Below are 18429 nucleotides of genomic sequence, written 5' to 3'. Positions count from 1 at the left end.
TTATGAGTTTGCCTTGATAGGTAGACTCCTATTTTTTTATGTTGTCTACAGTTACTTTGAATGGAATCTCTCTATCTCTTGCTGCTCTATTTTGTTAGTAATATATAGAAATATCGATGATTTATATGGGTTTATTTTGTATCTTGCAATTCCATTAAAGTTAATAATTGCTTCAACTAGTTTTTTTCAGTTTTTCAGATTTTCTAGGGTTCTCTAAGTATACCATCATATCATGCACAAAGAGTGAGAGTTTTGTTTCTTCATTAACTATTCTAATTCCTTCAATTTTTTTTCTTATTGCTAAAGCTATGATTTCTGATACAACATTCAATAACAGTGGTGATAACAAGTATCCTTGTTTCACCCCTGATCTTATTGTGAATGCTTCTAGTTTATCCCCATTGCATATAATGCTTGATAGTTTTATATAGACACTGCTTATCATTTTAAAGAGCATTCCATTTATTCACATACTCTCTAGTATTTTTAATAGGAATGGGTGCTGCATTTTGTCCAAGTTTTTCAGCATCTATTGAAATTGTATTATGATTTTTGTTAGGTTTATTTTTGCTATAGTTAATTAGGCTGACAGTTTTTCTAATATTGAACCATCTTTGCATTTCTGGTATTTTACTTGATAATAGTATATATCCTAGTGATAACTTACTGTAATCACTTTGCTAATTTTTATTTTAAATTTTTAGATACATATTCTTTAGGGGAAACTATTCTATAATTCTCTTTCTCTGTTTTGACTCTTCCTGGTTTGGATATCAGCACCATAACTCTTTCACCTATTTTTTCAAAGTGTTTATGTAGAATTGGAACTAATTGTTCCTTGAATGTTTGCTAGAATTCACTTGTGAATCTATCTCCTTGGAGATTTTTCTTAGGGAGTCCACTGATGGCTTGTTCAATTGTTTTTTTTTCTGAGATGGGGTTAAGTATTTAATTTCCTCCTTTTTTAACCTGGGAAATTTATACTTTTTAAAAATATTCATCCATTTCACTTAGATTGTCAAATTTATTGGCATATAGTTGGACAAAATAGCTCCAAATTATTACTTTAATTTTCTCCTTATTTCCACCTTTTTCATTTTTGATACTGGTAATTTGGGTTTCTTCTTTTTTTAAATCAAATTAATATAAAGAATATCTATTTAATTGTTTTTTCAAAAAACAATTTTTAATCTTATTTATAAATTCACTTTTGATTTTATTAATCTCTCCTTTAATTTTCATAATTCCTAATTTGATATTTAGTTGGAGATTTTTAATTTGTTCTTTCTCTAGTCTTTTTTTTGCATGCCCAATTCTTTGATCTCCTCCTATATTTTATTTATGCAAGTATTTAGAGATATATTATAACTGCTTTGACTTTCCTACAAGTTTTACTCTTTATTGTCATGATCATGGATGAAATTATTATTTCTATGATTTGCTGTTTAATCTACCCTTTCTTTAAAATTAGTTTCCAATTAATTTTAGTTCTATCTCTCCATGGTCCTTTATTGCATATGATTTTTATTAAATCATGACCTGAAAAGGATGCATTTAATATTTTTGTCTTTTTGCATTTGATTGTGAGGTTTTTATGCCCTAATACAGTCACTTTTTGTGTAGGTGCCATGTACTGCAGAAAAAAAGTTATATTGCTTTCTATACTCATTCAATTTTCTCCAGAGGTCTATCAAATCTAACTTTTTAAATATACTATTTACCTCCTTGACTTCCTTATTTTATGGTTAGATTTATGTAATTCTGAGGGAGGTAGGTTGAAATCCCTCGCCAGAGAGTTTTGCTGTCTATGTCTTCCTTAACTCATTTAGGTTCTCCTCTAAGAATTTGGATGGTATACCATTTGGTGCATACCTGTTTAGTAATGAAATTGTTTCATTGTCTATGATACCTTTTAGGAGTTTTCTTCCTTATCCTTTTTAATGAGATCTATTTTTGCAGTTGCTTTGTCTGAGAGAAGAATTGCTATCCTTTCTTTTTTCACTTCAGCTGAAGCATAATATAATCTTCTCCAGTCTTTTACCTCTATTCTATGTGTATACCTCTGCTTCAAATGTGTATATTGTGAGCAGCATCTTATAGGATTTTGGTTTTTTAATCCACTCTGCTATCCACTTCCACTATATGGGAGAGTTTATCTCATTTACCCTCACAGTTATACTCTTTATTATCCTCCAGATTCTCTGCCCTCTCTTTGTACTTTTCCCCCTCCCTTCACCTCACCAGTGTTTTGTTTCTGAATACCTCCTTCCCTTTTCATCAGCCCTGTCCCTTTTCTTCTCTTTCTCTTTTTCCCCTTCTTACTTCCCTCTTATTAATCTCTCTTTCCCTTCTCCTCCTTTTCCCTCCTAATACTTGAAGCATAAAGATAAATTTATAAGCCCACTTGAGTATATGTGTTATTCCTCTTTGAGCCAAATCCAATGACAGTAAGATTCAAACAGTTCTCACATTATCCTTTCTTTCCCTCTGCTACAAAAGGTCATTTGCACTTCTTCATGTGATGTAATTTACCCCATTCTGACTCCTTCCTCTAGTTTCATTACATTCTCCCCAACTTTTTTAAGTTTTTTTTTTTTGGCAAGGCAATGGGGTTAAGTGGCTTGCCCAAGGCCACACAGTTAGGTAATTATTAAGTGTCTGAGGCTGGATTTGAACTCACGTACTCCTGACTCCAGGGCTGGTGCTCTATCCACTGCACCACCTAGCCACCCCTCCCCCATTTAAAAAAAGATTTTATTTATTTTGAGTTTTACAATTTCCCCCCAATCTTACTTCCACCCCCCTCCACAGAAGGCAATTTGCCAGTCTTTACATTGTTTCCATTCTCCCCCATTTTTGAATGTCTTAATTTTTTAAAAATCATTCCATCAAAATTAACTTATGTCCATACCTTTAGCCTTTAGTCCTCTAATATAGAATTATAATTCTGAAGAGTTATGAGAATCTTCCTCCCAGATAGGGATGTAACCAGTTTAATCTTATTGAATAGTAATATTTTTCTTTCCCCTTGTTTACCTTTTCATGTATCTCTTGAGTCTTCCTGCTTGAAGAAAACAAATTTGCTGCTCAATTCTCATCTCATTAGGTAAATTTGGAAGTCATCTATTTTGCTAAATGTCCATCTTACCCCCTGAGAGTATATGTTCAATTTTGCTAGGTAGTTGATTCTTGGTTATAATCCAAGCCCCCATGTCCTCCACAATATCATATTTCAGGTCCTTTAATCCTCTAATGTTGAGCAACCACAGCCTGTGTAATCCTGACTGTGTCTCTTCAGTATTTAAATTGCTTCTTTCTTGCTTTTTTGCACGATTTTCTCCTTGATCTGATAATTCTAGAGTTTTTGCTACAATATTCCTTGGCTTTTTCATTTTTGGATCTTTTTCAGGAGGTAATTGATGTATTTCTTTTTTTTTTTTGTGGGCAGTGGGGTTAAGTAACATGCCCAAGGTCACACAAATAGGGAGTTACTAAATGTCTGAGACTGGACTTGAATTCAGGTCCTGCTGACTCCAGGGCTAGTGCCACCTAGCTGCTCTAGTGGATTCTTTTGATGACTATTTTGCTCTCTGGTTCCGGGAAATCAGGGCAGTTCTGCCTGATGATTTCCTAAAAAATGGCATCCAGATTCTTTTTTTTTTTTGATCATGGCTTTCAGGTAGTTCAAATTTCTTAAATTATCTCTCCTGGATCTATTTTTCTAGGTAGTTGTTTTATTGATGAGGTATTTTACATTTTTTCTATTTTTTAACAGATTCTTGGTTTCTCATGAAATCATTAGCTTCCATTAATTCCACCCTATTTTTCAAGGAGATATTTTATTTAGTTAGCTTTTGTATCTCCTTTTCCATTTGTTCAATTTTGCTCAATTGCATTTTAAAGAATTTGTTTTCTTCTGTCACTTTTGGTTGTCAGACATTTTCTCTTGCATCCCCCCCCCCCCAATATTTCCATTTTATTTTTAAAATCCTTAATGAGCTCATCTAAGAAGTCTTTCTGTACTGGAGGCCAATTCATATTCTCCTTCAAAGCTTCATGTAGCCCTGCTTCTCTTCTGAGTTTGTGTTTTGCTTATCCGTATCTCTAAGGTAACTCTCAATGGACCTTGCTTTTCCTCTGACTTTTTCTCATTCATTTTAAAATTTGTTACCTATCTCAAGATTCTTGTGTTAGGAGAAGGGTTTGCTCACATATTTGCATTGAGAACCCTAGTGGCTTGCTAACTGCCCTGAGGCCATTGATGTTAGACACTCCAGGCGGTTGTTCAGTGGATTGACTGGTAACGATCACTTGAGCCTCTTTGGGCTGTCTGTGCTAAGGATGTCAGTTGTCTACTTCATGGATCATTGGAGATAGCAGGAATGTCTGAGACTATCTCTGGGCTCTCCACAGGCAGTCTAGTCACTGGGCTAGGTGTGCCAGGCTGGAGAGTTTATGGAAAATTATGTCAAAATTTGATTGACAGTGAAAGGTTATCAGTATTGTTTATCAGATCCAGGACAGCATGCTTGTCTGGGTTCTGAATAGTGGAAGATGCTCATGAGATTTCTCAGTGGCCAATGGAGTGAAACAAGGCTGTGTCCTTGCTCCATGTTTTTTAGGATGATGTTTTCAGCCATGTTAAACACCTTCAATGAAGATGAACATGGATCAAAGTCAACTATTGCCCTGAGGGTAAATTCTTCATCTTGATAAGGCTACAAGTCAAGACTAAAGTAGAGAGAGTGTTGGCATATGATTTTTGGTTTGTAAATTATTGCCTCTGATGCTTAGATGCAACAAAGTATGGTTGATTCTCTACTGCTTGCACTAATTTTGGCCTAACAACACCAAGAAAACATAGGTCCTTCATCAGTGACCACCACACCATTTATATGTAGAATCAATGATTATAGCAAATGGAGAAGTTTTGAATATTTTGGATGTTCATTTATTTTTGTAGTATATTTTCCATGGATGTACACATTGATAATGAGGTTGACATGCATTGCCAGAACAAGCTCAATATTTGGGAGGCTGAAAAGGAGACTGATTATCATATTTAATGTCAACAAAACCATTGTGCTGACCTCACTAATGTGTGCCTGTGAAACCTGAACAGTCTACCATTACCATGCCAGGAAACTGAATTGCTTCCATTTGAATTCTCCTATCCCTGGCAAGAGAAGATACCAGACACTGAGGTCCTTTCTTGAACAAAACTGCCAAGCATTCAAACTCTACTACAGAGAGCATAATTCTACAGATTGACCATATTCTTCAAAAGTCAAATATCAAATGCTAAAATCTATTTTATGGGGAACTCAAATAGGACAAGTGCTCATATTTTGGTCAAAAAAAGTGATACAAGGATACTATCCAGGTCTCTTAACATCTTTGGAATTGTGTGACATGGGAGACACTGGCACAGAACTACCCAGCATGGCGTGCCTCATCAGAGAAAGTGTTGCCATCTATGAGAAAAGCAGAATTGTAGTAGCCCAGAAGAAATGCAAGATGTTAAGATTTAGAGTATTCACCCCCAATGTTCATGTGGACTATTTGTGCTTAATCTCTGGCTGAGCTTTTCAAACTGGTAGTGGTCTGATCAGGCACAGTCAAACACACTGTAACTTGACTCTAACAGAATGAAATCATTTGGTCCTTTTTTAGAATGAAGGACAATAACAAATATTTTGACAATCTGAAATAAGATTTTGATATGTTTATTATTTGTAGATTTTAAAAAAGTTGACTTGGTAAAATGGAGTGTTAGTCACTGAAATGCAGGATGTCCTTGGCAGAATCCCAATGAAGAGAGAGTCCCTATATGATGAGATGGTACAGTCTTCTAAAAGCACTTTCTTGTGGATAACATGGTGATGGCAACAAACTCTAAAATGTTACAAAGCTCAGAGATGTCATTTCTACTTATTTCTTTTAATCTGATAGGTAAATCTGCCTGATAGCTAGGTTTTTAAGAGACGAGATTGTTGTTCATCTTTGAAAGTTTTTGAAGATGGACAGGATTATCACAGAGTAATGTCTTGAATTGTGAATGATTTGAATTTAAGTGAGGCAGAGAAAAATCATCAGTTTTGTAGACAAGGTATTACTACTATAATAGCTTTTTCATTTTTAGAGTTATGAAATCTTCATGCTATACATTCTACTATTCATTTTCTTAAAAAACTACCCAATTTTTTCATTTTCTAATGATATTTTAAAAATTGGTAATAGGTTACAATATTATTTAATTTTAGAGATGGAAAGGGATTTAAAGGATTCAACCTCCTAACTTTTGAGATAAAGAAACTGAAGTCTAGAAAGATTGTCACACAGTTAGCATATTAGTGACAGAAACAAGACTACAGAGTGCTTTCTCTAAAATAAAAATCAACATGTCTGAGTATTAGGAGGAAGTCATCAAATTAAACACAAAAACTTAACAGAGAAAATGAAAACTCATGTTTATTTTCATCTACAAAGTTCTTTAATTCATCTTACCTTCCAGCCTGTAACACTGAATGTCTTTCCAGCACTTCCTACTGTTATTGTTCTTTCCCACATACCTGGCAAAGTAGCTGTACAGAAAAAAAACCCAATTAATTTGTTAATCTCTAATGAAATTACATTCTTTATATTTTGAAACTAAATCACATCATTTTAACCAGAAATCATTTTGGATTACATTAATTATAGCCAAAATATTGACTAAACTATAATGTTTAAGTTAACAAAATTCTATGTTATAATTTTTTCTTCGATTAAGTAATGCTGTACAAAGAATTTTGAAAGGCCATCGTGTTGAAGTAGCATTGGACTTTATGAAATCTGGTAATCTCAAGATTTGGAAGGGACCTCAGAGGTCATCAAACTATACCAATATCTGAACATCTCTCTATGACATACTGTACAAGTTGTTGTCTAGCCTCTGACTGAAGACTTCAGGAAAGAGGAAGCTATTACCTGCCAAGGCAGCTCTTTTCATTTTTAGCTAGATCTTGTTTGCCAGAGTTCTTTCTTACAATTCCTAATTTGTTTTTTTTTACAAGAACAGTAAAGTTTAAATTTTCTTCCTTATGTCAGCTATTGAAATACTTGAAGAGAGTTATCACATGTCCCTGCTAGATCTTCTCTTTTCTGGGTTAAACATCTCCAGTTCCTTCATAGCTTTTCTTACGATATGATTTCAAGGTCTTTCACCATCCTGTTAACCCTTCCCCGAATTTAATATCCTTCTTACTGTGTGGTACATATGGTCTGATTAGGGAAGAGTACAATGAGATTGGTACCTCTCTATTTGTGAACACTAAGCTTATTTTTATAGCTCTGAAAGGTAATTTAATTGAATTTCTATTGAAATTTGCAAGTTTTCATATCTCATAAGGGTCAATATTTTAAAATGGCAATAAACAAAAACAATTCTTTATGAAGATAGAAGCTTAATAGGCAAATTTCTAGAATACACAATGTATTTTAAGAAATCTGCACCAGTATCTCCAAAAATTTTTGTTATATACATTGAATCTGCTTTCAAAATGCAAAAATATCTTTGTGGATATAATTCATATTTTAAGCAACTTTATTACATAATTCATCATGCTACTTAATACATGTTCCAGGCTTTATTAAGATGGTAGCATGGAAAGAAGAAAAGAAAAAATGGTCTTCATTTAACACTAAGCTTCTTAAGGCAGGCTCAGTTCTCATGAGGTTTTTTGACTGCCATATCAGTTTTTTTGGTTCTCATATCTTACTACTGACTCTTTAAGGACAGGTTGGATTTCAACAGTTAGACAATGTAGACACGAGGATAAGAAATTTCTATAATGTTTATTTTTTTTAAGATTTACTGAACCTATAGGTGGTAGCCATTAAAGAAATGACTACTCAGGGAAAAAAGATGGGGCAGTTAGGTAGTTCAGTGGATAGTGTACCAACCTGGAGTCAGGAGGACCTGAGTTCAAATTTGACCGCAGACACTTGATTCTTATTAGCTATGTAGCCTTGGGTAAGTCAATTATCCCTATTGCCTTCCAAAAAACAGAGAGAAGGCTATATTCATAGATAAGGACTTCCAATCCTTTTGGTGATCAGCCAATGTCATCCTTATTGTGAGCTTTTCATAGAGTTGTCAAGGATCTAAATGAAGAGAGTTATCTTTTTTTCTGATTTAATGCTTAATGATGGCAGGAACCTTTATGGCTCTTTCAGAGATAACCAGCCAAATTTCCTAATTTATAATCATCTGTCATCCTCTGATTGTTGGGACAACTAACAAATGGAAAGATAACATTCCAGACTTAATTACAGGCTGAGAAGGCAAACCTTGTCCAGAAATATAAGACACAGGTGTTGCTGGAATGCTACAAGAATCCTTATTAACAATCTATATTCATACTCTTTAAATCAGTCAAAGCAGTTCTGTTACTCATAGGTAGCTTATACTTTTATAAGTCAGTTAAGAGTTAAGAGACATGATAGAGAGTTCAACTCTAGGGAAAATTGCCTATGTGACAACATAAAAATGATACTAATTTCCTGACATATGGTTGGAAACCCTAATTATATTATGTTAAAGAACCACCACTACACTGCAAATTGATGTGATAGCCATTGTGTGTCTTTCCTGAAACAAATGTCACTGCATTTGATGGAACAGGTAAAGTTTAAAGGAAGGGAATGGTCCTCTCTAAATAGTGAAATAGTGGGCTCGTTTTTTTTTCCCCTTATTTTTATGGGCTGTGATAAAAACTAAAAAGCTGAGTTTAAAAAGATGTCTTGCTTCTCTTTGGTAAAGCTATTTTATTAGTTACATTTTTACTCTGAAGGGTTTATAGTTTGTTGGTTTAAACAATAAATTTCATGGTCATTTAAAATGACCTGTTGGAAGAATATCCCTAAATGAAGTTAACTCCAACTCTGGAGCTTTGAGCAATGCCATTATCATATAGATGTATTTTATGTTGGGCATAAAATGCTTTTGGTTCATTAGCTACTCTTTCTTTCTCCTTTAAACTAAAATCTTAAAATGAAAGTGATTTCAAATGGTTACATTTCTCTAACTTCCTACTTGGGGAAAGATTCAAGACTGCATATACCTCAGGAAGGTGCTTATGATAAAATTCTTATGTCATATCACAAACTACTCATTAAGAAAGTACTTCCTTAAGTAAATACAGGTCAAAAACCCATTCAACTTTCTATATTCTGAGGTGAGTTCAATCTGGACAAAGTGTTAGGGTTCTAAATTAGAGATTATCTGGCTTGGCAGTTCAACTCTTAGAATACCAGGAGTACCAGGTCTGAAGATCAGAGGACCTCCTGGAGGTCAAAACAATTTGCTCTTTAGCCCATGTGGTTTAGTTATAGTTATTTATAATCCAAAATTAAAGTCTTCTGAAAACCTGAGATACACAAAAATGTTATTCAACCTATTGGTTTGAAGAGGGGACCCTGAGTAACATCGTCGATAAGTCAGCTTGCATTATTCAACTTTTATTCTCATTCTTCTCCTTCATAGTCATGGCAAGGGTACCATCTTTCCTCAAGCTTGTATAAAAAGTGTACTCCCTAGTTTGTGACAGGAGCCTATGCTATCAGGGATCCTGATAACCCTCCTTCAAAGCCAAAATCAAGGTTTCATAAATATAGGAACCATAGGCATGAGGAAAGCAGCATAATCACAATATTAACCAACTTTTATTTCTGAACTTAGTACCCAGTATTCTTTAATGTATTCAATGTTTCAGTTAAACTAGACTTTTCACTGATTCTTGGTTCTTTTTTTCACCTTTAAGTCACTGCTTATACAAATTCTTTAATCTAGAGGGAGCTTCCAGGATCTCTATCAAAATATCATCCATCCTTTAAAGCTCAACTCCAATATCACATAATTAGTGAAGCTCTGTTCTTGGGATCCCTCCAACCATAACATCTGCTCCTTCTCCTCCTTTGAACCACTAGTACATTGACATCTTTTAGAATGCATTGAATCCATCTCATGCTATAGACATGCATGTCTTTGTCATTCTTTGATGGAGAGGATGGTATTAATCATCTTGGGAAGCACTTATTACAGTGGAAAGATCACAAGTGGTATTCCACTGCTCTGGCAATCAAGGCATTATGAGAATTGGTTTTATTTGCTCAATGGAGACAGTCTAGCTCTAGGCAGAGAAGCAAATTCTGTATGGAAGAATCAAGGAACATTTTATGTTTTGTTGATAAGCCAGTTAAAAAGTAATGATTTCTGTGGCCTAAGGGTCATCTTCCTCTTACCTTGGGAGCTAGGCAGTTAGAATTGGGGTTCTGGTCTTGGTTTGTTCTTTTCATTTTTATGGGCAGGGAATAGAGTTTCAGACACAAAAGTTCAAGCTAGGGGGACTTGAATCTAGGATTTCAGACCATATTACAATTTTCCCAGAAGTCCAGAGGGACTCTGGACTTGTAACTTGGTAAGACTGATACTGCGTAGGAACTGAACCAAGCTGCGAGTCTCATCCTCCTTAACTAGCCAGAGACCGGCATAGTGGTGTAGTGGGATTTTGCTCTGAAGAAAGTTAAGGGGTAAAATACATGGGGAGAGGAATTATTGTATCTTAGACTATTCCCCATGCCTGGAAGTCTCTTTCTTCTCATTTCTACCTCCTGGTTTCCTTCTATAAGAAGCCTGTCCCAACCTCCTTTAATACCTCTGATGATTTTCTCCAAATTATCCTGTAAATATTTTTGTCTGTTCATAGTTGTACACTATATACTGTGAGCACCTGAAGAACAGATGTCTTGTGTCTTTCTTGGTCTCCCCAGTGCTTAAGATAGTACCTTGCACATTGTAGGCTTTATAAATTATTGACTATTGACTTCCTGTTAGTCAACTCTAACTCCAAGGGTTACAGATCTCCCCTAGGTTACAACTATTCATGCATCTATCTAAATCTATGGACCTTGGGCAAGTCACTTAACCCTTATTATCTCACTTCCAGGGTCATCTCCTGTTATCCTGATTCATATTTGGCCTCTGGACTCCTCTGGACCCTCTGGACTTAGCACAGTACCCCCTTACTCAAATCCAGTTCATGTGCTTGTCATGATATCACCTCCCTGATATAGTGTTCTTAAAAAATGAAGGACAAACGTTGTATGTGTGCTGCATGTCTATGTATACATATATATATGCATAGATGCTATAAGTACATATGTATATATGTGTATGTATATATATGCATGTATATATGTATATATTGTATGTATATTAGGAGGGTGAACACACAAACACTACACACTGTGTTCACCCTCCTAATTATTCATTTAATATGAGGATGAGCTAATAAAGAAGGTAAATTTGAACATATCTTCTGTCAAACCTTAATTTTTGGTTAAGACTGAAACAATAGAAATTTAGGTTATACATGAAATTTATTCTCAAAGATTTACCTAGAATTCTATAGGTGGCAGACCATTAGAAATGGCACCCCAGGACAAAGGGAGGCAGGAATATTTATACATGACAAATATAGAATCATAAACCTTTTGGTGGCCAATTAAGTTACACATTTGGTCATAAAAATGCCATTTCAATACATTGCCATCTTCAAGTCTATTCATATAAACAGATTCAAATAGATGGAACTAGTATCTCCTTCCTGCCATAAGTCCCTAATAGCAGGAACATATGTGGCTCTTATAAAGGCAGCCAGACAAATTTCTTGCATTCTACCATCTATCTTTCTGTGATTATCAGTACAACTGCAAGCCCATTTTATTGATTAAAAAAAAATGAAGAGTATGCAAAGTTAGGCACATACAGCATTGACATTCAGATTTATGGATGGAGAGATAACAGACCTTAATGTGGACAGAGATAACATTCAGACTTAAAACAGGCCGAGATTTAAATAGTCTCAGATCAAAAATATAAGCTTAAAAACTAAAAATTTTCACACTTCAAAATACTTTATTTCAGAAAAAATAAGACAGAATTATGAGTACTGCAAATTCTTATGATACTGAAGATTTGTAATGTGAATATTTTTATTTTAAAATTGTAATTTCACTGGTACCAAAACTCTCAGAAACTCCCTCTATCAGAAAACATTCTGCATCTTATGGTCAAAGAAAGGTACATAAGGCACTTGCAAGTTTAAGTAACTTTCTCAGGATTTCAGTCTTCAAATCAACAGAAGTAGAACTTGAATCTAGGCCTTCCAGGCTACAGACCAGACTTCTATCCACTCCAGCATGTTGACTCTAGAATCTAATGTGCCTACTAAGGTAAATAAATGCTGTGATTATTGAATTGATAAAAATGAGCATTTTCCTTACCTACTGCCACTCTCTTGCATTTTTGCAGCCCCATGACAAACAATAGATATCCAGGTCTAAGAAACAGGTTAATTGATTGTTTCACATAGACCCATTCTTACTTTAAGATTATGGATCTACATAATAATTAGTACCTATTTTAATATGTTTGTTTCCAGTGTACACCAGCCATTCATAAACCTCATCACTGATGCAAATGATATCATGTTTAATACAAAGATTAGCAACTCCTTTTAGTTCTTCTCTGGAAAATATCTGAAAAACAAAAATATATACAAAAATTTGTTGCTCTATTCATATGAAAACTATAAATTTTAGTAACTGGGATAAAGGAGAAAGATTTACCTTGCCAGTGGGATTTTGTGGAGTATTTATTATAAGAAGTTTGGTTTTTGAGTTAAATTTACTTTCTAGTTCTTTAAGATCTAATATCCATGCAGCACTGGACCATTCATTTCCTTTAGTAGGTTTCTAGGATATGAAGAATGAAAAATGAAGATATGATTTAATTTAAAGTAAATAATTACTGTCACTGAGCAAATAAAAACGAAAAAAGTCAAATGAAGGTGAGGCAAATAAATTCTTTAAAATGAACAAGGAAAATAAATGGAAAATATTGGGCTCTATATAAGTGTCTTAGAGGGCTCAATGTATACATTTATAGAGGGGAGAAGTTTGTTGACATCCCACACAGCTTCATTAGTATATATATATATTATATATATATATATCTATATATCTATATATCTATATATCTATATCTATACACACACACACACACACACACACACACACACACATATCCCCTGTAGGTAATCCACCTGAACTAGGCTAAGGGAACTTTTAAGCAATAATTCAAAGAAAACTGATTTTGTATTTTGCCTCAATGTATGAGTTAGGTGTAGAAGTTTTTAAAAATCATACAATTTAAAATGGGACGGAGGTCATTGGGAGAAAAGAGCTTTATAAACTATGAAGTATTTCTTAAATGTGAGCTATTATTGCTTCCTCCTGCCAGTTGTTGACATCATCAATGATAAAGATTCAATAATTCGGAGAAGCTGCTAAACTCAGAGCTACCATGTTCACACTATCCTTTTTTTGACAGAAAAATCACACAATTCTTTGGAATGGTGTTTTGGAACCCTCCCAGATGATCGCCTGGACTTTCCTAGTTTCCTGTCAGCATACTCACATAGCGTAATGGGATATAGACAGGAATTGCTCCTGCCATCTTTATCATGGGATCATAGCAGTCAAAGAAAGGCTCGATGATGATCACCTGAAAAGGGCCACAAGGTAAGCATGATGGTGAAATTCTGGGACAATCCCTCTGGGACTCACCTGCCTCCTCCTAAATCTATGCCCATCTTTATCAGAGCGGGCACATCCCTCTAGAGTTTTCCCTTATTACATCTTTCTCCTTCCAGGCCCATGCCAGGAGCTGGTGCTTTCATCAGATTGTTCTCTTTTCCCTTTTCAAATCATCCTGCCAGTCAGCACCCAATTTGTGCTGGTGCCACTAGGCAAAGTAAGTTCTTTGGAAGCAGTGATCATTTCACCTACGTCTTTGTGCCCATCCAATTGAGCAAACATGTATCAATCATTGAGTACCAACTCTGTACTAGCCCCTTTGCTAGTGAACAAGGAGTCAACATGCCTGGCCCTCCCAGAACCAACACTCTGAAGAGGGGGATTCAAGGTGGGGTTGGGGAGTGTAGGTAAGAAAAAGTTTCTGTAGTATGGAGTTCTTAAAAAAATTTGTTTTATTTTCCACCCAATTTTTAATTATAAAACATTTTTAATATTTGTTTCTTATAATTTTGAGTTCCAAATTCTCTCCCTCCCACCCTGTCTCCCTCTCCTTTCCTGAGATGATAAGCAACTTGACATGGGTCACACATGTACAGCCATACAAAACATTTCATATTAGTCGCAGCATGTAGTTTTGAAAGGATCTGAGGAAGTGACAGTGAGAAAGGAGAGCAACCCTGGCTGCCAAGACCAGGAGTCAGTGATGGAATGAGGTCTATGGGGAAGAGCAATCAAGTCAGTTTGGCTACATTGTAGACAAAAATGCAACATGGATAAAGTTAATTTGTGTTTTCTAAATCAATATATAATCTGTCCCTATCTGTTTGAGTTTGAAACCACTAATGTAGAGTATGTGGAGAAAGAGACATAGGAAGAAAAATGAATATCAGTAGCAAAAATCACTAAGTCAAGGACACAAACTTAGATGTCTGTTTAAAAATAAATGCACTAAATGTGGAATTAGGGATCCTAATACAAATGATAATATAAAAAAATCATAGAGTTGGTGGGATAGGAAATCAAGACTGGAATGCTGAGTATGAATGAGTGAACATGATTCTTAAGGAGAAAGTGAGATGATGGAAAAGCATTACTAATGTAACCTGTGGACCTTTCTGATTCTCTGCAAATTAAACCCCCCTTCACTCCCCAACTCTGAGATTCTGGGCTTATAAAGGCCAGATCTAATCCTAGATCCCCTGCACACATTTTTTTTTGCTTAAATTTGCTTAAATTTTTCTTAACATTGTGCTGAGTTATAGATACAAGGTTAAGGGGAATATCCTGTACCATCACCCACACTTGTTTACAACTATGGTTTATGGTTTTCCCAAAATTTATGATTTTACTCAAATGCCCCTAATGGGTAGCAGGTCAGTGCAATTATTGATCAGGGTTCTTATGTCTTTCAGACTTGTTTTTCTTTACAATTCTGTTGCTACCATATAAACAGTTCTTTTGGTTTTGTTCATTTCACTCTTCATCAGTTCATAAAATACTTCCTAGGTTTCTTTAAAAATATTCCCTTTCATCATTTTTATGCCACATTAAAATTTCAAAACATTCATAGACAATAACTCCCCAAATGAAGGACATCCCTTAGTTTTCAGCTCTTTGACAATACACAAGGAGCTACTATAATCCCAACTTGATTGTAAGTGTCACTTGACTCATATGTGCCACCATTCAATCAATCCGTCAACAAGCACCCAGTTATGCCTGTTTTGAATAATTTCTGGGGTATAATGTAGAAGAATATGTTTCTATGAATTTTCTGTCCATTTAAACAAACTTTTAAAACATGCCAAAGCAGAAAGTAAGTAATCATTAACTTAATAATTACACTCTATCAACAGATTTAATATAATGGAAACAACTCAGGAGGCTTACTTCTTCTTTTTCGTTAACTAATCCTTGTATAGCATTATAAATAGATCCATATGCTCCCACTGTCACTATTGTTTCAAGATTTGGATCAATCGGTTTGTCATAAATCTTTTCGTATAGAGAAGATAAAGCTTCTACTAGTGATGGATGACCCTGTCCAGAGCAAAGAAAAGAAATCTTAAATTTGACTTTATACTGAAATTCAAAAAGCTGAGCATTTTGTTTCTCTAAGTTAAAACGCTTGAACTTCTGCCAAGATTACTCAAATTTTTAAGACACTGTAGAACCGTTAAACTATATAGTTAAAAAGCACTATATTTCTATTCCCTAAAGTAGCAGTTATGTTATCATTAGGAGGTAGATATTTTGTCATTAAAAGCTATCTGTATTTTGTCCTTAAAACTATATAAACCTGAAAAGACTTTTGTTCTTTTAAGTTTAAATGCTTGATTAAATTCAAAACATATAACTGAAAAGTACTATATCTATATTCCTAAAGTAGTAGTTATTTAGGAAGTAGATATTTTATCATTAAAAGCTATCTGCATTTTGTCCTTAAATTATATAAGCTTGGAAAGACATTCTTTTTTTTTAAGGTTTTTGCAAGGCAAATGGGGTTAAGTGGCATGCCCAAGGCCACACAGCTAGGTAATTATTAAGTGTCTGAGACCGGATTTGAACCCAGGTACTCCTGACTCCAAGGTCAGTGCTTTATCCACTATGCCACCTAGCCACCCCTTTGGAAAGACATTCTACAAAATTTTAAGAAGTTTTATAAAATTCTCATGAGTATGATGAATGTTATTCTATTAGTGATAAAATAGTGTTGAATATTACTGTAATTTATATAAATCAAGAGTCACAATACTCTAGAAAATAGTATTAGTTTGTGGCCCTGAAAGTCAACTTCAGGATTCTCACAAAATTCCTTTTATGAAACAAATATGGTACTGGTACCTAAATCAGGAAGAGCAAAAACAGAGAAAGAAAATGATAGGCCAATTTCATTAATAAATATGGGTACAATAATCCTGAAGAAAAACCTTGCCAGGAGACCACAACAATATATTTTAAAGATTCTATGTTGTGACCAATGGGGATTTATACTAGAAATTTAAGGATGGTTTAATATAAGGAAAACTTAACATGAATTAACTACATCAATGACAAAAAACCCACAAGATTATATCATAGATGTGAAAACATCTTTTAACAAAATACAACACTCATTCCTATTAAGACCATTTGAAAGCAGAGGTATAAATGAATTTTTTATTAAAATGATAAGAGGTATCTATTTAAAACTCTCAGCAATCATCATTTGTAAAGGGGATAAATAAAGGAACCTTCCCAATAAGATCAGGAGTGAAATAAAGATACCCATTATCACAAATATTATTCAATATTGCATTAGAAATTCTAGAAATAGCAATAGGAGAAGAAAAAGAAATGGAAGGGATCAGAATGGGCAATGAGAAAATAAAACCATCTCTTTTTGCAGATGACATGATGACATGATGATATACTGGGAAATCCTAGATATTCACCTAAAAAGTTAGCTGAAACAATACTTTTAGCAAAATAGTAGGATATCAATCAAGCCCATATAAGTCATCAACATTTCTATATATCACCAACAAAACCCTGCAACTTAAATGTTATGCTCTCATACACACACACGTGTAGTTATATGTATTCACATAATTGTATGAACTACTCCAGTATTTTTGTCAAGAAAATCCCATGTATATTATTGGTGTGCAATGGTCCACAGGGTTATAAGAGTCAAACATGTCTGAATGATTGAGCAACAACAGTAAATACTTGAAGTGGAATTTGAATTTTGGTCTCCTATGTCCAAGTTAAGCACTCTAGTCACTGACCACTCACGAGGCAGCAGATATTTAGATGTCTCTTCCCTAACAGCAGTAGAGGCAACATAAAGATTATTACTCCTGCCTCAGAGACAAGGAAACCAGAGCTTATAAAGACAGTTAAATGCAGAGCCTGAGCCTGGGCCTAGGTGATCTTACTCCAAGATCAGGTATTCTTTACATTCTTTAATTCTACCATCTCCACTGCACCTGAGTTGTCTTCAGTTGACACCTGCAACCCCTCCAACAAGTTATCACCATGATAAAAGAGAAAACACACAATTTAAGAACTAAAATAGCTCCAACTTTTAACAATAAAGTAAAACTATTAAAAGTCTCTGGAAATAATGCATTTACTGATTTCATTTTCCATCAAATCCAGTGTCTCATAAACTTAACAGATTATCTTACCATAACATGGACATTTATGAAGGAAATGTTGGTGCTCCTTATGTATAATGAAATTCTTTTGCTTGCATATCGTTCTACTCTATGATCATACACCATGTGAACTTGCCTAAAATGTTTTTTATATACTTACAAAGCTCCGTGTATACTGATTCATTTCATCAATTGTGGATGCCTTTGCTAACTCTTCTTTAATATATATAGGAGGGGGTATATCTGGTAGGTCTTGACCAAGATTCAAAACAGAAGGGTCTGAAGCTAGTTTAGAAAATTCAACCCTAAGATGGAAAATAAAAAGTGTTAATGCGAGTCAAAATTAATAAATTTAGTCAGTGTTTCAGGTACTATGTATTGAGCTGAAAAATGATTTTAAATTGACTATCATAATTCAAAAGGACAAGAGAAAAGAAGGAAAAAAGAGGAAAGGAGAGGAGAGAGAATAAAGGGATAAAGATGGGGGAAAAAAAGAGAGGGAAAGAGCATTTATTTGCTCACTAAGTATTTGGCTGTACAAAATTTTAATAATTCTATCTTCTTCTGGCAAATACTTCTTATAGCTATCCATAACTATCTCAGTTGACTATAGCATATACTCATAAAAGCAAGACCATGTTCAAGA

The 18429-nt window shown here is 34.5% G+C and overlaps 1 protein-coding gene across 5 annotated transcripts in view; it reads right to left on the bottom strand.

The window, feature by feature from the left end:
* KYAT3 (kynurenine aminotransferase 3) overlaps positions 1-18429 on the bottom strand; it is a 48925-nt gene that overhangs the window by 13843 nt on the left and 16653 nt on the right. For 2 of the 5 annotated variants that reach the window (XM_074221744.1, XM_074221743.1), the window contains 6 exons: positions 17944-18088; positions 15532-15681; positions 13523-13609; positions 12673-12798; positions 12462-12582; positions 6508-6584 (listed from right to left, as the gene is read on the bottom strand). In XM_074221744.1, the coding sequence (XP_074077845.1) occupies positions 6508-6584; positions 12462-12582; positions 12673-12798; positions 13523-13609; positions 15532-15681; positions 17944-18088 (706 nt within the window). The remainder of the gene's footprint in view (positions 1-6507; positions 6585-12461; positions 12583-12672; positions 12799-13522; positions 13610-15531; positions 15682-17943; positions 18089-18429) is intronic. The other 3 variants (XM_074221745.1, XM_074221746.1, XM_074221747.1) reach the window with 3 other exon arrangements.

This window comes from Macrotis lagotis, chromosome 2, assembly GCF_037893015.1.
Source record: "Macrotis lagotis isolate mMagLag1 chromosome 2, bilby.v1.9.chrom.fasta, whole genome shotgun sequence".
Lineage (NCBI taxonomy): Eukaryota > Metazoa > Chordata > Mammalia > Peramelemorphia > Peramelidae > Macrotis > Macrotis lagotis.
This window is presented reverse-complemented; position numbering and strand designations above follow the sequence as displayed.